This window comes from Vombatus ursinus, unplaced genomic scaffold, assembly GCF_900497805.2.
Source record: "Vombatus ursinus unplaced genomic scaffold, bare-nosed wombat genome assembly UNPS02014830.1, whole genome shotgun sequence".
Taxonomy (NCBI): domain Eukaryota; kingdom Metazoa; phylum Chordata; class Mammalia; order Diprotodontia; family Vombatidae; genus Vombatus; species Vombatus ursinus.
In genome coordinates this window covers 40,231,415-40,251,608 of record NW_020954608.1, presented here as the reverse complement: position 1 = coordinate 40,251,608, position 20,194 = coordinate 40,231,415, and the positions used below count along the sequence as shown (strand labels likewise).

Sequence of the window (20,194 nt, the reverse complement as noted above, 5' to 3'; positions counted from 1 at the left end):
TAACATGGAGTAAAGATAAAGATCATGGAAGTTTAGGAGACTGATGAACTAAATTTCATCTTAAAGTTTTAGGAGGTTGATGAGGACAGCGCGTTTGAGGAGACATTAAGTCCCCTGAGTATGGGGACAGGCACCAAGGTAGAGAAGAAGGTTACATGGGAGCCAGTTCTTCACTCTTTTGAGAAAAGATGAAAAGTGACCTTGAGGCCAGTATATAATTACACAAAGGATATGGATAGGGTGTTATAGATGGAATGATGAACCTCAAGCAGAAAGTATTAGTGATGGCAGAAGAAGTTCTGGAGCTGGTAGTTACAATAAAAGAGAAATGCCTACCTGATCCAGTTTTTGTTTTGTGTGGCAAGGTGGGGGAGTAGATGTACTTCAGAAGGGGGAAAAATTATCATCCAATGACAAAGAGAGTAACCAGAGATGTGGTGCTTTCAAGAGAAAATGTATGGAAAATATGTAGAATTTTGCTCCACTGCCTACTTTATTAGAATGAAAACCTTTCATACATAATGGAGACTGTTTTAGCATTTTTCCTCCATTCCACTATGCTAGAAAGGCATTAGTGCTTTGCATTCCCCATTACCCTAAATACGGCAGGAGCCCCAGGTAATTTGGATAACCCTTCCCAGCTATACCCAGGAACATTCAGAGTGACGTGTGCATGAGATAATTGGAAAGAAATTTGTATACTTGGGGAAACAAAAATCTAACATGCCTCTCAATGTCTTTACTCTCCTCTGACTGAGTGAAGCAGTGACGGTGGGGAGTGAGAGAGGAGGTAAGCAAGCAGAAGTGACAAGATAGTACAGCAAGTAAGAAGTGTGTCACACATGGTCTGACACTTGAGAGACAGATAGGAAACGTGACATACCTCTCATCTACCAGAAGCTTGAACTGACGAGGCCAGAATCCAAGGAAGGAAAGACAGAGACAAAAAGATGAGCAAAGCAAAAAGGGTTTCTCTTTACATTGTTCTCTGTGGCAAAAAGCAATCAAAGGTACCTATCAGTGACAGAAAAATCAATGCAAAAGGTACTGACTATAAGAGCTTCAATTTTTACTTGGGGGGTAGCTAGGTGGCAAAGTGGATAGAGCACCGGCTCTGGAGTCAGGAGGACCTGAGTTCAAATCTGGCCTCAGACACTTAACACTTACTAGCTATGTGACCTTGGGCAAGTCACTTAACCCCACTGCCTAGCCAAAAAAAAATCTTTACTTGGTCCCGAGGTATCGAGGAAGAGTAGCCAAGTTTTGAGACCAAAGTCTGAGAGTCTTCACCTAATGACTGGTCCTTCATGATGGCATGAACAAACATCATTTGGGAACTAAACTGCATTATCGATACTATCTTGTCGGCTCATGGATTGAGGGGCTACAGATGAGTGGATGACTAAACAAACCAACCAGTGGAGTGAGATATATGTGTGTGTACATATATATACACACATTCATACACACACACATATATGTGGTATGTATGTATAAGTATATATAATGTATGCATGTATGTGTGTGTGTATATGTATGTATGTATGATCCGAAGAACATGACTGTCTAAAATCTAAGAGAAGCTTATGGTTATATGGTATATGTTTTATTATGTGTTACTTTATTATTCCTATGCCAAGAGTAAAGCACTGTATAGAGAGGAGGATGCTCTTTCTATTCCTGTTTAACAGAAATAATTCCATTATGCCTATGCCATATGTTTAGGGTTCAGTGACAAACAGAAAGTTCAGAAAAGAGGTGGGGTTTTGTCAATAGGATGGGGGTTCAAGAGCTATTTCTGACTGCGTAAATTCACAGTAACCACATTCCACAGGCTAATGGTGAGTCGGTCAGGCCACCCAGAAAAAGAAGCTGAGGGACACAAGGCACATCCACTCTCTAAGAACTATAGAGAGCTTGGCACGTCCCACTCTGAAGTGTGAAGCATAATAGTCAGGTTCTGATTAGTGAGGATAACGGTAAAGTGGTCTCATTGTTTGAATTCATACTGCATATTTTCATTGGGTTGGAACCAATTGCCATATTTTACATATACCATATTTAACAATATTTTAATTATGACTTTGAATATTTTTATTTCAAATATGTGTGACCATTTTATAGGATTCATTATTCTCACTAATCAGAACCTAAGTATAATCATCAGGATGAGTGTGGGTCTTTTCTACCTTCTCACTCACTGAATAGGACAGGTTAGTGGCTAGCTAAATTCCTAATAGTTATTCTCTTTCTCTACTTATATATGTACTTATTGTCTTCCCTATTAGAATATAAGGTCCTTGAGAGTATGGATTATTTTATTCGTTGTATTTCTTCCTCCAATGCCTAGCACAATGCCTGACACACAGTACAAGCCTAATATACAGTTGCTGTCTAGTAGTTAAAAAGATTAGGAGTTACCATGTCTCCACCTAATGTTCGGGATTATGACCTGCTTGGACATGGAAGGGGCATACGTTCCTGATCAGTGGGTGAATTTCTGTGAGATCACAGGTGAATGGTAACACTAGCCTAAGAGAGAATACAAAGTAGAACTCCTCCCCACCCCTGCCTGCCTTCTCTGGAACTGCATTAGAATAGTAAAATGAATAGAACAGTTGCACCTAACTAGATAGGAAGCTTTTGGGTTATTCCCCTTCCCATTGAGGCAAAGGATAGGGCATTTGGTTTTTTCTCTGGAAAAGAGAAAGCAGTACTCAATATTCTGCTTTCGTCCAGAACATCCAGAAAGATCTTCAATGAGGTCAATGCTGGAATCAGAAAAGGAAGCACCTACACCACTTGTCAGGACTATGATGAAACTGATATGCTTTAGAATGGTCCAATCTTAACACAATAACAATTTTCTATTATAATTTTGTTTAGGGGAAAAAAATACTGTTTCCTGTTATCTAGACAAATGAAAGTCAATTTGATTTTTAAATTAAATAACTCAGCTACATGGAAGTATTGTGTGCTTGTCTGTATTATCTATTTTATCCCTTAACCAGAATTTAAGTATGGTTGAACTGATTTGCATTGGCAAGATCACAAAAGTTGTAAAAAACCCACAAGGAGATTATAGAATGTGCCCATCCATACTTAACTAATCTAATATGGTGGGATTAAAGGACAACAATGTACATGTGCAATTTTATATTCCATTTCTTGATTGAATATTTTTAAATTAGAGAATTACACTTTAATACTTACATTTAGCACTAGTTTACTCTCTTTCATCACAGCATTAATATCTTCATTTCTCTTTTCTTTCCATAAGCTAATGAAAGTATTCATCTCTGGGGCTACAGAAGGATCAGGAGTTCCATAACACTCAATATAATGATCCCACTGCAAAAGAAAAACTAGTCAAGCTCTCCACTGATAAAACCTCTACCACTATATAAAATAAAAAATTTAAGATGAGCTCTATAAAATTCTGGTTTTTTGCCAATGCAAAAATATGCACATTTAATCTACAACTACCAAAGTTTTAATAAGGCAAGATTATTGTGAGGATCAACTGAAATCAAGTATGTAAAGTGCTTATGAACCTTAAAATACTATAAACATTGTTAAATAAGAATAGCCTTGTTTACCCAGCTTTAACTATTTGGATATTTGGATTGAACCAGCTAGTACCAGGAAAACTCTCCCTTATGCAGTATGCTTGATGGAATCCTACATATCCAAAAGAGGTCCCATATTTATTGGATTGCAAAGTGGGACAGCTCCCCACGGAATGTGACCTCTCCAGCTCCTCTCTGAGAGGTCTCTCTTGATTATATGAATTTTTTTTTTAGGATTCTTTCTTCTTGGGTCAATGAATTTAGATTTATAATAATTGATATATAGCACTTTAAGGTTTTATAAAATATTTCATTTGAGCTTCACAACAACCCTATGAAAGTTACTATAGATTTTATTATTCCCATTTTACAAATAAGGAAACTGAGGTACAAGTCAACAAGCATTTATTAAATGACTACTACTACTGCCAGGCACTGTGCCAAGTGCTGGAAATAGAGAGGGGGAAAAAGTCCCTAATTTCAAAGGAGCTCACAGTCTAATGGGTGAGACAACACCATGTACAAACAAGATATGATATATCTTGAAGGACATCAAGGAAGCCAAGAGGAGGGAACAAGTTCTGTGAATGAGGAACAGCCACTGAACACTCGTGAGCCCCAGGGTGGCGACATCAGGGGTTATATGTCCATGGGCATATAGCTAAGTGTCAGAGGTGGGACTTGAACTCAGGTCTTCCTAACTCCAGGTCCAGTACTTGATCTAATACATCAAGTTATAGTGCTTTACTTCTTTTTCTTTAACATTCAATTTTATTTTTCAGTTCCAAAATCTCTCCTTCCTGCCTCCCCCCACCCATTTAAGAAGACAAGAAAATCAAAACCCATTATAAATATGTGTAGTCATGCAAAACTAATTTCCTCATTAGCATGTCTAGAAGGAAGGAAGAAAAGAAAGAAAAAGAACAGAAAACATGCTTCGATTTGTGTTCTTCAGTCCACCCATTCTCTACCAGGGCATGGATAGTATATTTTGTCATGTTGTTGTTTAGTCATTTCAGTCACGTCAAACTCTTTGTGACCCCTTTCTGGGGTTTTCATGGCAGAGATACTGGTGGTTTGCCATTTCCTTCTCCAGCTCATTTTACAGATGAGGAAACTGAGGCAAACAAGGTTAAGTGACTTGCCCAGGATCACACATCTAGTAAGTGCTGAGGCTGGATTTGAACTTGCATTTTCCTAACTCCAGGCCTGGTACTCTGTCCACTGCACCCCTAGCTGCCCATTTCATCAAGAGTCCTTTGGAACTGTGATTAATCAATGTGTTGATCAGAGTTAATAAGTCTTTCAAAGCTGTTTATCTTCACAATATTGCTATTATTGTATAAACTGTTCTCCTGGTTCTGATCACTTCACTTTGCATCAGTTCATACAAGTCTTCACAGATTTTCCCCAAAAGCATCCCTTTCATCATTCATTATATAGTATTCCATCACAATCACGTACCACGGCTTATTCAGCCATTCCGCAATTGATGGGCATTTCCTCAATTTCCAACTCTTTGCCACCACAAAAAGAACTGCTATAAACATTTTTGTACAGATAGGTCCTTTTCCTCTTTCATTGATCTCTTTGTGGAAAAGACCTAATAGTGATATTGCAGAGTCAATAGCGTGTAGTTTAATAGTTTTTTGGGTATCATTTCAAATCACTTTCTAGAATGACTGGACCAGTTCACAACTCCATCAACAATGCATTAATGTACCTGTTTTCCTAGATTATTTTTTTCACCTCCAAGTAGCTTGTCCTTACTCATAGTCACTGTTCTTATGAAAATCAAGTTTTAGATTTTTTTTCCTCTTCCCTGCATTTTTCCAATTCAAGGGAACAATATGGTATCATGGAAAACGTACTGAATCTGTAGCCAAAAGTCTTGGGTTTTGAGTCCTGCTTCTGCCACTTACTAATGTTGTGAGTGTAAACAAGTCATTTAACTTCTCTAAGCCTCATTTTCCTAATCTGTAAAACACAGACAACAACGTTTATACTATCTATCTCATTAAGTTGTTGTAAAGAAAGACTGTCAACTGGAAATCACTATATAAATTTGAGATGATTGTTATTATGACCCAATGAAATCACTCAATTTGTATAATCCTGGCCTTCCCAGAAAAATTATCAAACATTCATTAAAGGCCAAGTAGGTTGTCAGTCAAGCAGTCAACAAATTAAGTGCTTACTATGTGCCAGGCACTGCAAAAAAAAAAAAAAAAACAGGGCCCCTGCCCTCAAGGAGTTCATAGTCTAATGCATACAACTATGCATACATGAGATTCAGTGTAAATGAGAGGTAATCTTGAAAAAAAGGCAAGCAGTGAAGAGGAATTTGAGCCATGTCTTGAGCAAACAGATCTCGCCTTCTGTCGCTTGGGAAGGGAGCTCTTGGAGTCCTCATACATAATAATGATAATAACTTGAATTTATATGGAGTAGACGGGGAGCTTGCCAGGAAGCCAGGAAGACCTGAGTCCAAGTATTATCTCTGATACATCCTGGCTGTGTAACCTTAGACAAGTCACTTAATCTCTCAGCTCTCCAGAAAATTCTATTAATTAAGGTGCACATAAGGTCGATGATCTGCATCGATGATCTGGAGAATTTTTTCACCTGGAAATTTTGTATGCTACTGAAATCACAGATCAGGTCACATCCCTATAAAGGGGTTTCTTCATGACAATCCATAAAATCAGAAGTCTAAGTATTATCCCCATTTTACAGATGAGCAAATAAGTCTGAAAGAATCTAACCTGCCCAAGGCCAAAATTAGTAAGAGAAGGATGTTAATTACGTATTGGTCCTCTGAGTCTTTCCATAGTACCACATTGCCTCCTTAACACCAATCCTAGCACAAACTTGCCTTTCAAATATTATTATAGATACAAAATTTAAGAGTTTTATAAAAGTAAACTTATGTTGGTAGAACTGTGAACTGATCCAACCATTCTGGAGAGCAATCTAGAATTATGCTCAAATTGTTATTTAACTGCCTATACCCTTTGATCCGGTAATACCACTATTAGGTCTGTTTTTCAAGGTGATCAAGGAAAAAGGAAAAGAACCTATATTCTAAAATATTTATAGCAGCTCTCTTTGTGGTGGCAAAGAACTGGAAATTGAGGGGATGCCCATCAATTGGGGAATAAATAAACAAGTTGTTGTATATGATTGTGATGGAATACTACTGTGCTATAAGACATGATGGGATCAATGATCTTAGAAAAACATGGAAAGACTTGAATGAAATAATGAAAAGTGAAGTGAACAGAACCAAAAGAACATTTTATACGGTAACAGCAATATTGTTCAAAGAATAATTGTGAACAATCAAGTTACACAGAGTACTACAAATACTCAAATCAACTATAAAGGACCTATGAAGGAAGATGTTACCCACCTCCAGAGAAACAACTGATAAAAACAAGTATGGATAGTATGGTTTCATATATATATTTATAAATCTGTATCAAATGGTGGCCTTCTCTAGTGCAGGGTGAGGGAGGAAGAAAATTCAAAACTTAAAATGTAACAAAAAATAGATAAATATAATTAGGATACAAAAAAATATAAACTTACTTTAGAAAGGACTCTAACCTCTTTTCTCCATTTCTCTGCTTCAGGAAAACATTTCTCTAACAAATAAAGTTCCTCAAGTTCATCAGTTCTCCTTTGTAGATCCTGTTAGCATAGGAGCAATACTTAGAATTGCTAAACTTAACTTTTAGCCGTACATTTTTAACAGTTTCAAATATAATACAAAAATGAATACAAATACAATTTAAATTTTTAGGATTTATCCCTTTCCTGGTAACACTCTGCATTTCCACATACTAGTCGGCTCTTTCCTCCCCTTCAACTGTGCTTCTGCTGTACCCTTGTGAAATCCGTATTCTCATCAATTAATCTACAAGCATTTATTAAGTGATCACCACGGACACTTAGTTCCTGGCATTGTGCTAGACAATAAAGATACAAAGACAAAATGAGAAAGTGCCTTATCCTCAAGTAGCTTATCTTCTAGGAGGGAAATAAGATACACGCATATAAGTAAACAGTGAGTCAGTCAAACATTTATTAAGCACCTACTATTTACCAGACACTGTGCTGAGCACTAGGGATACAGACTGGTCTTGGGCAATTATGGAGTAGAAGTCATTTACTGTAGTTTCTCATTGGATTTAAAAAAAATTATTATTCAATCTGATGAAAACTTTATGTTCTTGCTAACGTGAAAGCTAGATGATCTGCCTCTATCCAGTCAGACATCTGGACTGTCCCTGACTGCTGCTTCTCAATCCCCTTCACAGGTACAAAGGAATTAATTTATCACCTCCTAAGTGTGGATATACTCCAAGACTCTTATCATGTACCCTCTTTTCTCTCTCTCTTTTTTTTGGTATTTATTTATTTAGGCAATTGGGGTTAAGTGACTTGCCCAGGGTCACGCAGCTAGTAAATGTCAAGTGTTTGATCTGAGGCTGGATTTGAACTCAGGTCCTCCTGACTCCAGGGCCGGTGCTCTATCCACTGCGCCACCTAGCTGCCCCGGACCCTCTTTTCTCTTCACACACCCTCTCTCATCTCATAAACTCCCAAGGATTCCACTATCATCTCTGTGCAGATGACTCCCAAATCTATATATATATTCCTAGTGCCTTTCTTGAACTGTGTAGTCCCACATTATAAATGGTGTATTAGATACTTCCAACTCTATGATCCATATACCTCAAACTCAACACGCGCAAAACAGAAGTCAGTATCTTTCTCCCAAACCCCCTCTTCCTAATTTCCCTATTTCTGTCGAGGATATCAGTCACTGAGGTTTGTAACCTGAGACTCATCCAGTCAGAAGTGCCATCTTGTTGATTCTACCACCACAACATCTCTCTCCCCATTTCCCTTCTCTAAATCACACTACAACCAGCCTAATTCAGGATCTCACTGCCTCTTGCCTAGACTGTAGAAGTAGCCTCCTAATTGGTCTTCCTGCCTTTAGTCTCTCCCCTTTCCAACCCATACCCCACACTAAGGCCAAGGTAATATTCCTCAAGCATAAACCTGATCACGTTACTCCTTGGCAAAAGAAGTTCCAGAAACAACCTGTTGTCTCTAGGCTCAAAAACAAACTCCCATGTTTGGCATGTAAAGCCCTTCAAAAACTGGCTCTAATCTATCTTTCCACACTTACTACACATTATATCACTCATTCACTCTACACCCTAGTCAAATTGGCCTTGCTTCCTGTTGCCTAAACACAACACTCCATCATCATCTTAGCCCTTCAAGGCTCAGCTTTACTTCAGGACCTTTCCTGGCTCCCCCACTAGATCATCTATAGCCTCAAAATCACTTTGTATTCATATTTATTTCCTTGTTAATGAACATGGTGTATGCCACTAGTAGAATGCAAGCTTCTTGAGGACAGGCAGTGTCTTGTTTCTTTACTCATTGCTCCCAGCCCTTAGTACAGTACCTAACCTAAAAAATGCTAATTGGTTGATATTCCAATTAATCAAGGAAGATAATTTTATGTTCTAAACATATATGATAAATTGGTGGGAGAGGGTTTTGGTGAGGGAAAGGATTGTGTGTTTTCTTGATCTTTTAATAGGGTCCTTGAAGCCTGGGAAGGTTAATTGTCACAAAGGCAGCAAGTAGCAGAGCTGGAATATGACCCTAGGCCTCAAAACTTCAAATTCACCACTCCAAGTTCGGTGTCCTTTCTAACGAGCCATAATTGAATCAAAGAACTAGTTGAAAAATATTTCAGTGACCATCCTGTCCAATCCAAATCCAAAAGAAATCCCCAACTATAACCTGCCCAAGATTGGCCATCCAACCTTGAAAACTTCCAATAAGAGAGAACCTACAGTATCGTGAGACATTCCCTTCTCATTCTGAATAGCTTTAATTGTTAGGAATTTTGATCTGACATGTGTCTAAATTTGCCTCTCTCCAACTTTTACCCATTGGTCCTAGTTCTTCCTCCTGGAACCAAACAAGATAACTCTAATTACTATTTCCATAAGACAGCCTTTCAAATAGATAGTTCTCATATCCCACCACCCCCAAGACTTTTCTTCTTCAGGCTAAAGATTCCCAGTTCCTTCCACTGATCCTCATATAACATGGGGAAAAGGAAAGAAATAAGCATTTATATAGCACCTACTATGTGCCAGACAATGTGCTGTTTGTTTTTTTTACAAATATTATCTTGTTTGATCATCACAACAACCCTAAATAAGACATAGATTAAAGGTCCTTCAGCATCCTGTTTGTCATCATCTAGGCACTTTCAAGCTTATGTTATCTATTCATTTCAACAAATATTCTGTACCTACTTTATGAAAGTCACAGTGTTACGTGCAGGGGATAAAACACTGAAAAATCCCCCAAATAACTTACAATCTATTAGTGGATAAATGGCAAATATGAAAACAAGGATAATCTAAGAAAGATCCAGACAAAGTGACCTCTGGAGATCTGAGAGGAGAGAGATCATTTTTGCTTGAGGGAATTGGGGAATGCTTTATGGTAAAAGTTCTATCTGAGCCTGGCCTTAGAAAGGGAAAAAATTTCAATAGGTAGAAATGAAGAGAGAGTATATTCCAAGAATAGGGATATAGGCTACATGAGTACTCAAAGGTGAGAAAGTACAGTGCAAAATGAAGGAAGACCTAGCAGTCCGGTTTAACTAGAAGATAGAATTTGTGAAGGACAGTAATGTGAAATAAGACTGGAAAGCTAGGCTGAAGATTGTAGAGGAATTGAATACCAAATTAAGGAGTTTGTATTTTATCCTAGAGGCAACAGGGAACTAGTAAAAGTTTTTGAGCAGGGGAAGAGCTGGTTAGAACTAAGCATTATTATTTTTTTTTTTTTTTGGCATCCATGTGAAGGATGGATTAGAGACAGGAGATTGAAAATAGAATGACAAATTATGAGACTATCAGAACTGTCTAACCAAGGGGTTGGTAGCTAGGCGGCATAGTAGATAGAGTCTGGGCCTCAAGTCAGGAAGACTCATCTTCCTGAGTTCAAATCTGATCTCAGACACTTCCTAGCTGTGTGAACCTGGGCAAATCATTTAACTGTATTTGCCTCAGTTTGCTAATTTGTAAAATGATCTGGAGAAGGAAATGGCAAACTACTCCAGTATCTTTGGGGTCATGAAGAGTTGAAAATGACTGAACACCAAAAGCTAGGGGTAATTAAGTCTAGAAGCAGAATGGTAGCAACATCAGGGGTGAAAAAGAGGGAAGCAGACTTGACAGAAAAAGAAAGGATGTGAGGAGTGCTTCTACATGCTCTGGTTTATTACAGATGATGAAGAATTCTTGGGAGGGGAGGGAATGGATGAAAAATAGTTCACAAAGGAAGCTAAGAAGAAAAACTACTCCAAAGAGGCAGAAAATAAAATCTGACATGGAGAGAAGTTGACAGGCAAAACATTATAGAAGAGAAAAAGAAGGAGACTTTGAAAGAGCTATACCCAGGTGGAAGTCTCTGCAGAGATAAAGGATCTAGAGCTCTTTAAAAGGCTCCAGAAATATCTTATGTTCTGTGGAGAACCCACCAGGGCAAGCAGATGGAGGGAAACAATGATGGCCCCAGGAGTAACCACTATACTTTGTAACTTCTCCTCCTTTGACATTCCCTTCATCAGTTCCCATCAGATCATGTATCAATCAATTAATCAAAATGCAGCTAATTAGGACTAACTACCTCCGAGGCAAGGTGGGGATTAAAATAAAAAGAATGAAGCCATCTGTATTTGTAAGGAAGTTACATTTTAACGGGGGAAATGGAGTACATACATAAATATATACAGAATAAATGTAAAGAGAATCAAATACAAGGTAGTTAAAAAGGAGAGTTTGGGAGGGAGGGGGCTACAAGTTGTGGAGATCAGCAAAGGCTTGATGTAGAAGGGGGTACTTAAGCTATGTCTTTTCTTAAAAAAATTGTATTTTATTTTTTCCCAATTACATGGCAAGACAATTTTTAGCATTCATTTTTACAAGATTTTGAGTTACAAATTTTTCTCCCTCTCTCCCTTCCCCTCCCTTCTTCTGAAAATGGTAGGCAATTTGATATAGGTTATTCATGTGCTACCACATAAAACATATTTCCATATTAGTCACATTTGTGAGAGAAGAAACAGATTAACAGAGGGTAGGAGGGAACCATGAAAAAGAATAAAGTAAGTGAAAAAAGATTTGTTGACTTGACTTTGAAAAGGGACTAACTGGCCCAAGGCTAGTCTCTCTGTGCCCATCTCTGGCTACATTCAAGTAAGGAGGCAAGGACTGCTGTAAGCCTCTGGGTGGGGAGACAAAGCTGTCACTGGTGTTCTACTCTCTCCACCTGGGCCAACAGGTGAACTCCTGAACACACAGTACAATGGTTGTTTCTGTCTCTATTGTGTCTATTCTTTCATGCTTTGGCATTGGAAATGGAAGAGACTAAGCTGTGACCTTATGAGTTTCAAAAGGTCTGGAGAGCCTCCGGTGGTCAAGGAGCAACAGTCCACACCAGAATTTATAGCCAGCTGATCCTGGTGGAACAACAAGGACCCAGTCCAGCAAATGACTTACTCCAAAGTCAAGATTCCAGGTCTTACAAATAAGACAGTAGTTCTGCACACAGGCTATGCTGCATTTGGAAGTAAATCTTGGGGGATCAACGCTTTGTAGAAACCGCTTAAAGGTTGAGCCTACTCTCCCCAGGAAATGAGGCAGAATAAGAGAGTGTGTTCCTGGGTGTTAAGAGCATAAAGTAAGGTTTATGCTTTTGTTCTACTTACATAATCTCGGTAAATATCCCTTTGTAACAGATAATTGATATTAATTTGTTAAATGAACCTGGAATACTAATCACTGGTGATTAATACTGGGGAGAACATACCAGAATGGAAATATGAGATTACAGCACTATAAAAAAACTTCATTAAAAAAAAGAACAGCAACAAGCCATAGCCCCTTAGAACCAGAACCCTGAGGGAGATTTTTAGCCAATCTTCATTCTAAGAACCTGGCCTGCTAGAACATGTGTATGTGAACTGGGAGAAGTGCAGAGCCTCACTTACAAAGAGGTTAAAAAGATATGCAGGGGCCAGGTTGTAGAGGGTTATAAAAGCTAGGAATTTATACTTTATCTAAAAGGGAATAGGGAGCTCTTGAGATTTATTAATTAATTAATTATGTCAGATCTGCATTGTAACTGCTCCTTCTTTTGAGGTTCGATCCATCTACCCATATCACTCCATCTAGTTCCTTGTTGCTATACTATACCAATCTCCACATCATTCCACTTCCATTGTTTTATGTTTGCAGCCTTATCTTTAATCTTCCTTTTATTTATAAGAGGTAAGCAATTGGTATTTGCCTTATTTTTCACCTGCATTATATCAAGTTTTAAAGATTTCCACAAATTTTGTCAGATTTACTCATTCTTTAGCAGTTGACCAAAGTAAAAGATAATGCTGAGTATTTATTAAACTCAAAAAAAAAATCCTTAATACCTTATTTATTGCAGTTAGGAGTTTTCACTTTTCTCATAAAAAAAATCCAGTTGTAATTCAACCCTATGTTTTGTCTACCTGTAACTTTGACAACACAATCTTTGCTGATAAAATTCTCTGCTCTTTGATTTCTATTGCATGGAAAAGAAAATATTATGAATATCCCTAAACATCATGTGGAAAGTCCATGCTTTCCCTTATAATTCAATTGCTGTCTTTAATCCACTCCGTAATCCATTTTATTATCCAATCTAAATTACTCTCTGTACTTCTAGTACATTCCATGGCTGGTTCACTATCCTTTTCCTATAGGAAGCCATGGCCTCTTCATAAAATATTTGGGAAATTTCACATTGAAGGTTGTCCTGTAATTTATACGGTATTTTCTGATTTCAAATATTTGATATAATAAGGAATTACCTGTTAGAAGCAAAAGGAAAAAAAAAAAACTTTATGAAACCATCATTCACGGAAGAAGCCACAGCCAGGGAAAATCAATAATAATTCCCCTTCTTTCTTTTTGCTTTCTAAGTCATCAAGTACTCCAACTTCCCCCAAAATAGAGCACTCATACTATTCGTCAAAGCCAAGTATCTTTCTTGTAGTCATCCACATTAAGGAATATGTTAAAGTATGTCAGTTCTGTTCTCAATATAAGTTCTTTACCTAGTATGGTCTTTCTGTCCCTTGGTGTACTGTGGGTAGGAATTTCAATTGTTCGTGTTTTCAGAAGTTAGAACCTACCCATCCTCCACAAAAGAAAATGAGGCTGAGAGGCCCCTATTTTTAAGGACCCTAGTCTCTTTCTCCACTCCAATCTCTTACTTCTTATTTGAGGAATTAAATATGTATGTTGATATCTCCTCAAATACCCTGGCCACCCAGTTCAGTAAACTCACCTCCTCTGACCTACATCTTTACTTTACCTAATGTACCCACAGGAGTGGTCACAACTTAAATCTCATCATTACCCATAATTGTGTCATCATCATGATCTGCTCCCAGGGTACTAAAGAATTCATAGATGTGATTGCAGATGTGACCACTGTTAGCAATCCTTATAAAATAACAGAGAATGGGGATGGTTCTAAAAGATTAGAGAGGCAATTTTCTCCAGACTTTGAAAACATGGGAAAAGGTACATCCCAGAACTTATAAATTGGTGAACTTGATATCATGGTTCAGCTTTTCCAGTAATACTATCAATTCTCAACCAAATTACAAAACAGAAGGCTACTGAGAACTTAGAAATGGAAATGATGATCACTAGGAAACAGCATGGTTTTACTATGAAACAAATTATGCCAAACTAATCTCATTTCTTCTTTAATACAAAGTTTCTACAGCAATTAGATCAGAGGAATGCTATCTACATAGCATATGTATATTGTATCAAAATATTTGAGTTTTATGATATTCTTTGGGACAAAATAAAGAAGGTCCAGATAATAATGTGTAGATTCACAGCAACCACAAACACAAAACATGTATTAAGTACCTACTGCAAAGTACTGCACTAAGTGCTAAAAGTCATTAAAAGATATAAAGATATAAAAAGCTTAAATATAATAGTCTCTAACTAGAAGAAGCTACATTGATTAATGGATCATTGTCAACCTAATTGAAGGTCTCTAGTGATATGCCACAAGGTTCTATCCTCCAGTTCTGTTCTGTTCAACATTTCCATAAGTGTTTTGCATAAAAACATAGAAGACACACTTCAAATTTGTAGGGAGGGATTGCTACTATACTGAATGCCAGAATCACAAGGTAAATATTCAAATCAAAAAATTTAATAGAGATTAATACAAACTACTAATGCTTAGGTTTAAAAAGTAATTGCACAGACACAAAACAAGACATGGTTTAACAACAAATAATGTGGAAAACATATTTAGAAGATTTAGTAGACCACAAACTCAATATGAGTCTACTGTGATTAAAAAATAATGAAAAATTAGGCTGCATTTACAGAAGTATCCAGAATAAGGAAGTAATGGTATATTTATATTACATGTTGGTTATATCACATTTAGAGCACTACGCTCTGTTTCCAGCATCAGACTTTAAGTGGGATATTGACTAACTGGCATAACTCTAGGGAAGGATCACCAGAATAGTGATCAATGAAGGATTAGGTTTGTGGAACCTAAAGGCTAGAGTTATTTAGACTGAAGAACATGATGGTTATCTTCAAATATCTGAAAAGGCTATCAAGGGAAGAGAGGTTAGATATACTCTCTACAGCTCCAAGAATTAGAAATAAAACCAATAGGCAGAAATTACAGAGAGGAATTTGGAAGATTTTTGCTCAGTATAAGGAGGAAATTTCAAACCATTCAAACTCTTAAAAATGGAATTGGTTGTCTTGTGAGTTTGACCCCACAAATGTTCAAGCAGAGAAATAGTGACCCACTGACAGTGACTCATTTCAAATCAATTAATTCAAAGTGTCATATTATAAGAAGCTGAACGGCCCCCATATGTCATCTAGTACAACTTACCTTATTCAATAGTAGAGGAAATTGAGGCCTGGGGAAGTTAAGTGCTTTGCCCTAAGTTATGAACTGAGTAAGCAATAGTAGTAGGATTCGAACCCAGGCAGGTCCTCTGCCTAAACAGCCAGAGCTCTTTCCACTTATTCCACAAAACTTAATTTAAATAAACTTGAGTACCTACTTTATTCGAGGCATTGTGCCTCATTGCGCCTCACTCATGACATAAAGACAAAAATGAAAGGTACCTTCTCTCATAGATCTGACATCTTCCAGGAGAATTCAGTAGGTAAAACAGTAAGTATGGTATTTTTGCATATAATGGTGCCCTTATAGTGTATAAGGCTAGACTAGGTGACTTGTGAACTTCCTCCAACTACTAAATTTTATGATTCTAGTATTCTTCTATAATATTCCTTAAATTCCTAATAAAAGTTGTGGACTAACCTTTTCTACTAACGCTTCCCACTTACGCTTTTCAATTTGTTGTCTTTCAAATCTCTCTGCTGCTTCCTGTTCAGCTTTCAAACGGGCTTCCTCTGAAGAAAAAATTAAGCATTTATCAGTAATGTAGTCACTATTTGATTTTAAAGAATACTTACAATTATCTCAACAGTTTTTTATTTATAGAGTCTTGGGGGTATTTTAGAGGACAATCTCAACCTTTACTAAAGGGCATAAATAAACCCTGCTATTCTTAACAATCCTCTGTTTCTAGGTTCATAAAAGTTACAACCCTTCTACCAGACACACGGTGTGTTTGTTGGGGGTGGGTAAGGGAGTGAAAGGGGAGACAGGAAAGAGGGAGAAGGAAAGAAAAAGAAAATCACTTTGGGGAGAAATGCAGCTGAAATGGGAGGGAATGAAATTTGCTTTACTATAAAAATGGACTACTAAAAAGTGTAGGACTCTTCAGTCTTGAAAAAATGAAGACTGGGATGGAATATGATCTATAACACCATAACATGAGTAATATGAATACAAAGGCTGAAGAGGTAATTTAGGACAAACGAAATATCCTAGTAAAAAGACAATAAAAATAAAGCATTCTTACCCTACTGTATAGGGAGAAAATATAAATATGTTCAGGAAGGGCTTAAATTAACAGATGATTGCTAGAGTCATAATATACTGTTAAAGGGAAAGTAGAATCTCCAATGTAGATCTCTAATCTCTTTCCTTGCTATAGCTATCAGACAAAAATGTTGAGTTGGTAGGATTATGAGTTTGTTTCAATATGACACTTCTTACATTCAATTTTCTAATAAGCAGACAGACATGACACTATTTCCCCATTTTTAATGAAAACATAAATGAGTTTATGCCAGATTACGCAAAAAAGGCAACACAGGAATTTAGATCATAATTCTGAGTTTATGACTTTATATATAGCCCATATTCCAATAACTGGATTCCTCTGAATAGCTACTTTTTTAAAAAAGTCACTTATCAATAGTCACTATTTTTAAAAATATTTAAATTCACCACAAATATTTTAAGTTCTGGAGGCTCACAGCATTTTCAAAATAATCCAAGTTTTTACTAAAGACTCAGCAAAAAATTTTAAAGTACCAGAACCTCTTTAGGTTAGAAAACTATGTATAACTAGAAAATTACCTTTAGGTTTAAAACAACATCATAATTAATTCTGGCTAACATTTAATTTAATTTTTAAATTGCATTTTTGCTATTTCAATTATGTGCTGTCTCTTCCCACAGGATATAAACTACAAGAGGACAAGGCCTATATCATAATTGTCTTTATATCTCTAGTACCTAGCACAGTGCCTGAGTACATAGCAGGTGCTTCATAAATATTAATTTACTGACTGATGTGTCATTTAAGTATTTGTCATATATGCTGCCATAAAGTTAAACAATAAACACTTTGTTCAGCTCCTAGGAATCCAAGATCTATCAGCTGCATTACAACAATATTAATTCTGTGAGCTGTACCTTCCTCCTGCATTCTTTTTTCTTCCTCCTCTTGTTGCTGTTTCAGTCGCTCAATTTTAGAGAGTTTCTTTTTCTTTTCAGAAACAGTACCACCCTTAACAAAAGTGTTGGCACATAACAAGACTGTTATCACAGTTATAAACTGATAGCATCATTTCCCAAAACTGTTTATCTGAAATACACATTTACCTTCAAGAACCATTGTCAGAAACTATCCCAACTGTGTATTTTATTTCAGTAAAATATATTCTATAGTCTCTTGACAACTATCTTGCTAAGTACCTGGTGACTTTCCCCATAACAGTCCTGAGTTAAGTATTATCAGCATTATTAGCCACATTTCACATCATTACAGGATTATTGATTTTAGAATTAGAAGAGAACATCAAGGTCATCCAATTAAAACCCTTCATTTTACATAGTAAAGAAACTGAGGCCTACAAAATTAGATGATGCTAACACCTGACCCTAGTATTTAGGCTTGCTCATGACCTCATGATGGAATAGTTAGGGCCAGGACTTCAACTCAGGTCTTTAGACTTCATTCTACCATATGAGTTAACATCTTGTCAAACTCCAATTATTTAATTGGGTACCCACAGTTTTTTTTTTGTTTTGTTTTTTTTGTTTTGTTTTGTTTTTTTAGGCAATTGGGGTTAAGTGACTTGCCCAGGGTCACACAGCTAGTAAGTATCAAGTGTTTGGTCTGAGGCTGGATTTGAACTCAGGTCCTCCTGACTTCAGGGCCGGTGTCCTATCCATTGCACCACCTAGCTGCCCCTTGTACCCACAGTTTTAGATTAAAGTCATAATAAAGCTGCCAAGTCAATTGGATAGTAAGAATGGCTTCTATCAAGACAGTAACTTTACTGATCTTGTTTAGTCTTAAGCCTGGCTGAAGGGAGTACTACTGTATGAAGGATGGAGGAGGGAGTAAAGATAAGTCATGCAATCAGAATTACAATGATAAAAAGACTCTAAGGAAAAGAGGCTAAAGTAAATTCCTTTCTTCTTTCTCTCATTTGACCTCTCCCTCTCAACAATTCCATTATATCCAAGCTGGTTGGAGAGCTTGAAGAAGTATCTCCTTCTTCACTATTAACCACCCCTTATTTCAGTGACACTACAAGAAGTAGAGTAACAAACTTGGATAGGGTGTAAAGGGCCCAGGCCTGAAGCTGAAGAAATCAGGTGATGGTAACATAATAGGTAAGATGCTTCCCCACCCTACCCTCCTGGAAATTTGGAGGCCAGAAGTCTTTCCCTTGACGAGCTGGCCTAGAATCTCTTTTTCTCTGTTGTAACTGGAAGCCACTGCAACTTCATGGCTAATTAGCTGAGTCCTTTTGGGTTAAAGGCTTCAAAGTCATGAATTACAGACTTCAGAATCCTGGAAAGGCATAATTTCAATGTTCCTCCTGCCACTCCCCCCCCCCCCCATATACCCCTTGCCCCCTGCCCCCAGCCGCTTGACCAGCTTGGGTTTTTCTATTCCTAGGATTTTTTTTAAAAGTTCCTTGGGTCCTCAGACTGTAGATATATAGTCATGTATATATCTATATCCTGCCACCTCTGTTATTGTTAATCTAAAGTACTAGGGATCTCGACGTACTCCAAATTTCAGAAACAGTTCAACAGGATTCCTGGAATAATAAAATACACCCTGGATCTAAATTACCTTAAGCAAAGAAGTTATCTGCTTGATATGAATATTTGCTTTTTACTTAAAATTTCCAAATTAGTCAGTGTATATTTTAGTCCTGTTTGATAATTGCCCATTATCAAACAAATCTGTGTATAAGAGAATATGTGAGGAAAAGATGAGTAGATGGAAACAGAGACAGTGACAGAATGGACAACTGGCAATCAGCCAAGATGTACTATTTATTGCCAGAGAATCCTCACTGATAAGTTTCTTTCTTTTTTTTTCTAGATAAGCTTAGCAAACAAATTCCATTAACAATACCTTTGATATTTCAATAGATCTGTGATCATATTAATGTGAGTACTTTCTCCAATGATACAGATCACAAAGGTGTAAAGTTTAAATATCACATTTAATATGATATATATAAAAGAGGTCAAATTTGAGTTAGAACATGTTAAATCTCAGTATAGGAGTGACTTGCCACCGTCATTATCAATCCACATAAGCTCACACAGAAGAGTAATGACATTGTGCTGCTGTTGCACTGAAGTGCTGGATACATATTCTCAAAGTCAAACAATCTTTGTGTATATATGTTAGAAGCACCATAACATCTGTCATGACTCTCAGTACCATTTATATTAATTAAAAAATATAATAAACTGGCTTCCTCCCAAATTGTAACTTGTAAAATGTTGAAATAACTCAAGAATAATTGTAGGTAAATTCAACAATTCAATTTAAATTTAATTTCCTTAAAAGTTTGTCTTTACTTTTTAATAGTAAAACAATGTCCCTTTATAACGGATTTGAAGAAATAATTAATTTGAAGGAAAAAATCCACTGGAACAGCTTAAGCTATAATAAGCAAAAATTTAAATAGCATAAAATACAGAAAGGAAAGTCCAAATCCATAAACTACAATCCAGGATAGGTAAACTATCACTGGAGTTCACAAGTATTATTACTGAAGAAAGAGACCACTGAA

At 36.9% G+C, this 20,194-nt stretch overlaps 1 protein-coding gene across 3 annotated transcripts in view; it reads right to left on the bottom strand.

Annotated features, from left to right (window-relative positions):
* The window catches only part of CASC1 (cancer susceptibility 1), a 76,439-nt gene that overhangs the window by 36,996 nt on the left and 19,249 nt on the right, over positions 1-20,194 (bottom strand). For 2 of the 3 annotated variants that reach the window (XM_027838596.1, XM_027838595.1), the window contains exons 5-8: positions 17,559-17,652; positions 16,050-16,141; positions 7,161-7,262; positions 3,214-3,351 (exon numbers count right to left, since the gene is read on the bottom strand). In XM_027838596.1, the coding sequence (XP_027694397.1) occupies positions 3,214-3,351; positions 7,161-7,262; positions 16,050-16,141; positions 17,559-17,652 (426 nt within the window). The remainder of the gene's footprint in view (positions 1-3,213; positions 3,352-7,160; positions 7,263-16,049; positions 16,142-17,558; positions 17,653-20,194) is intronic. The other variant, XM_027838597.1, reaches the window with a different exon arrangement.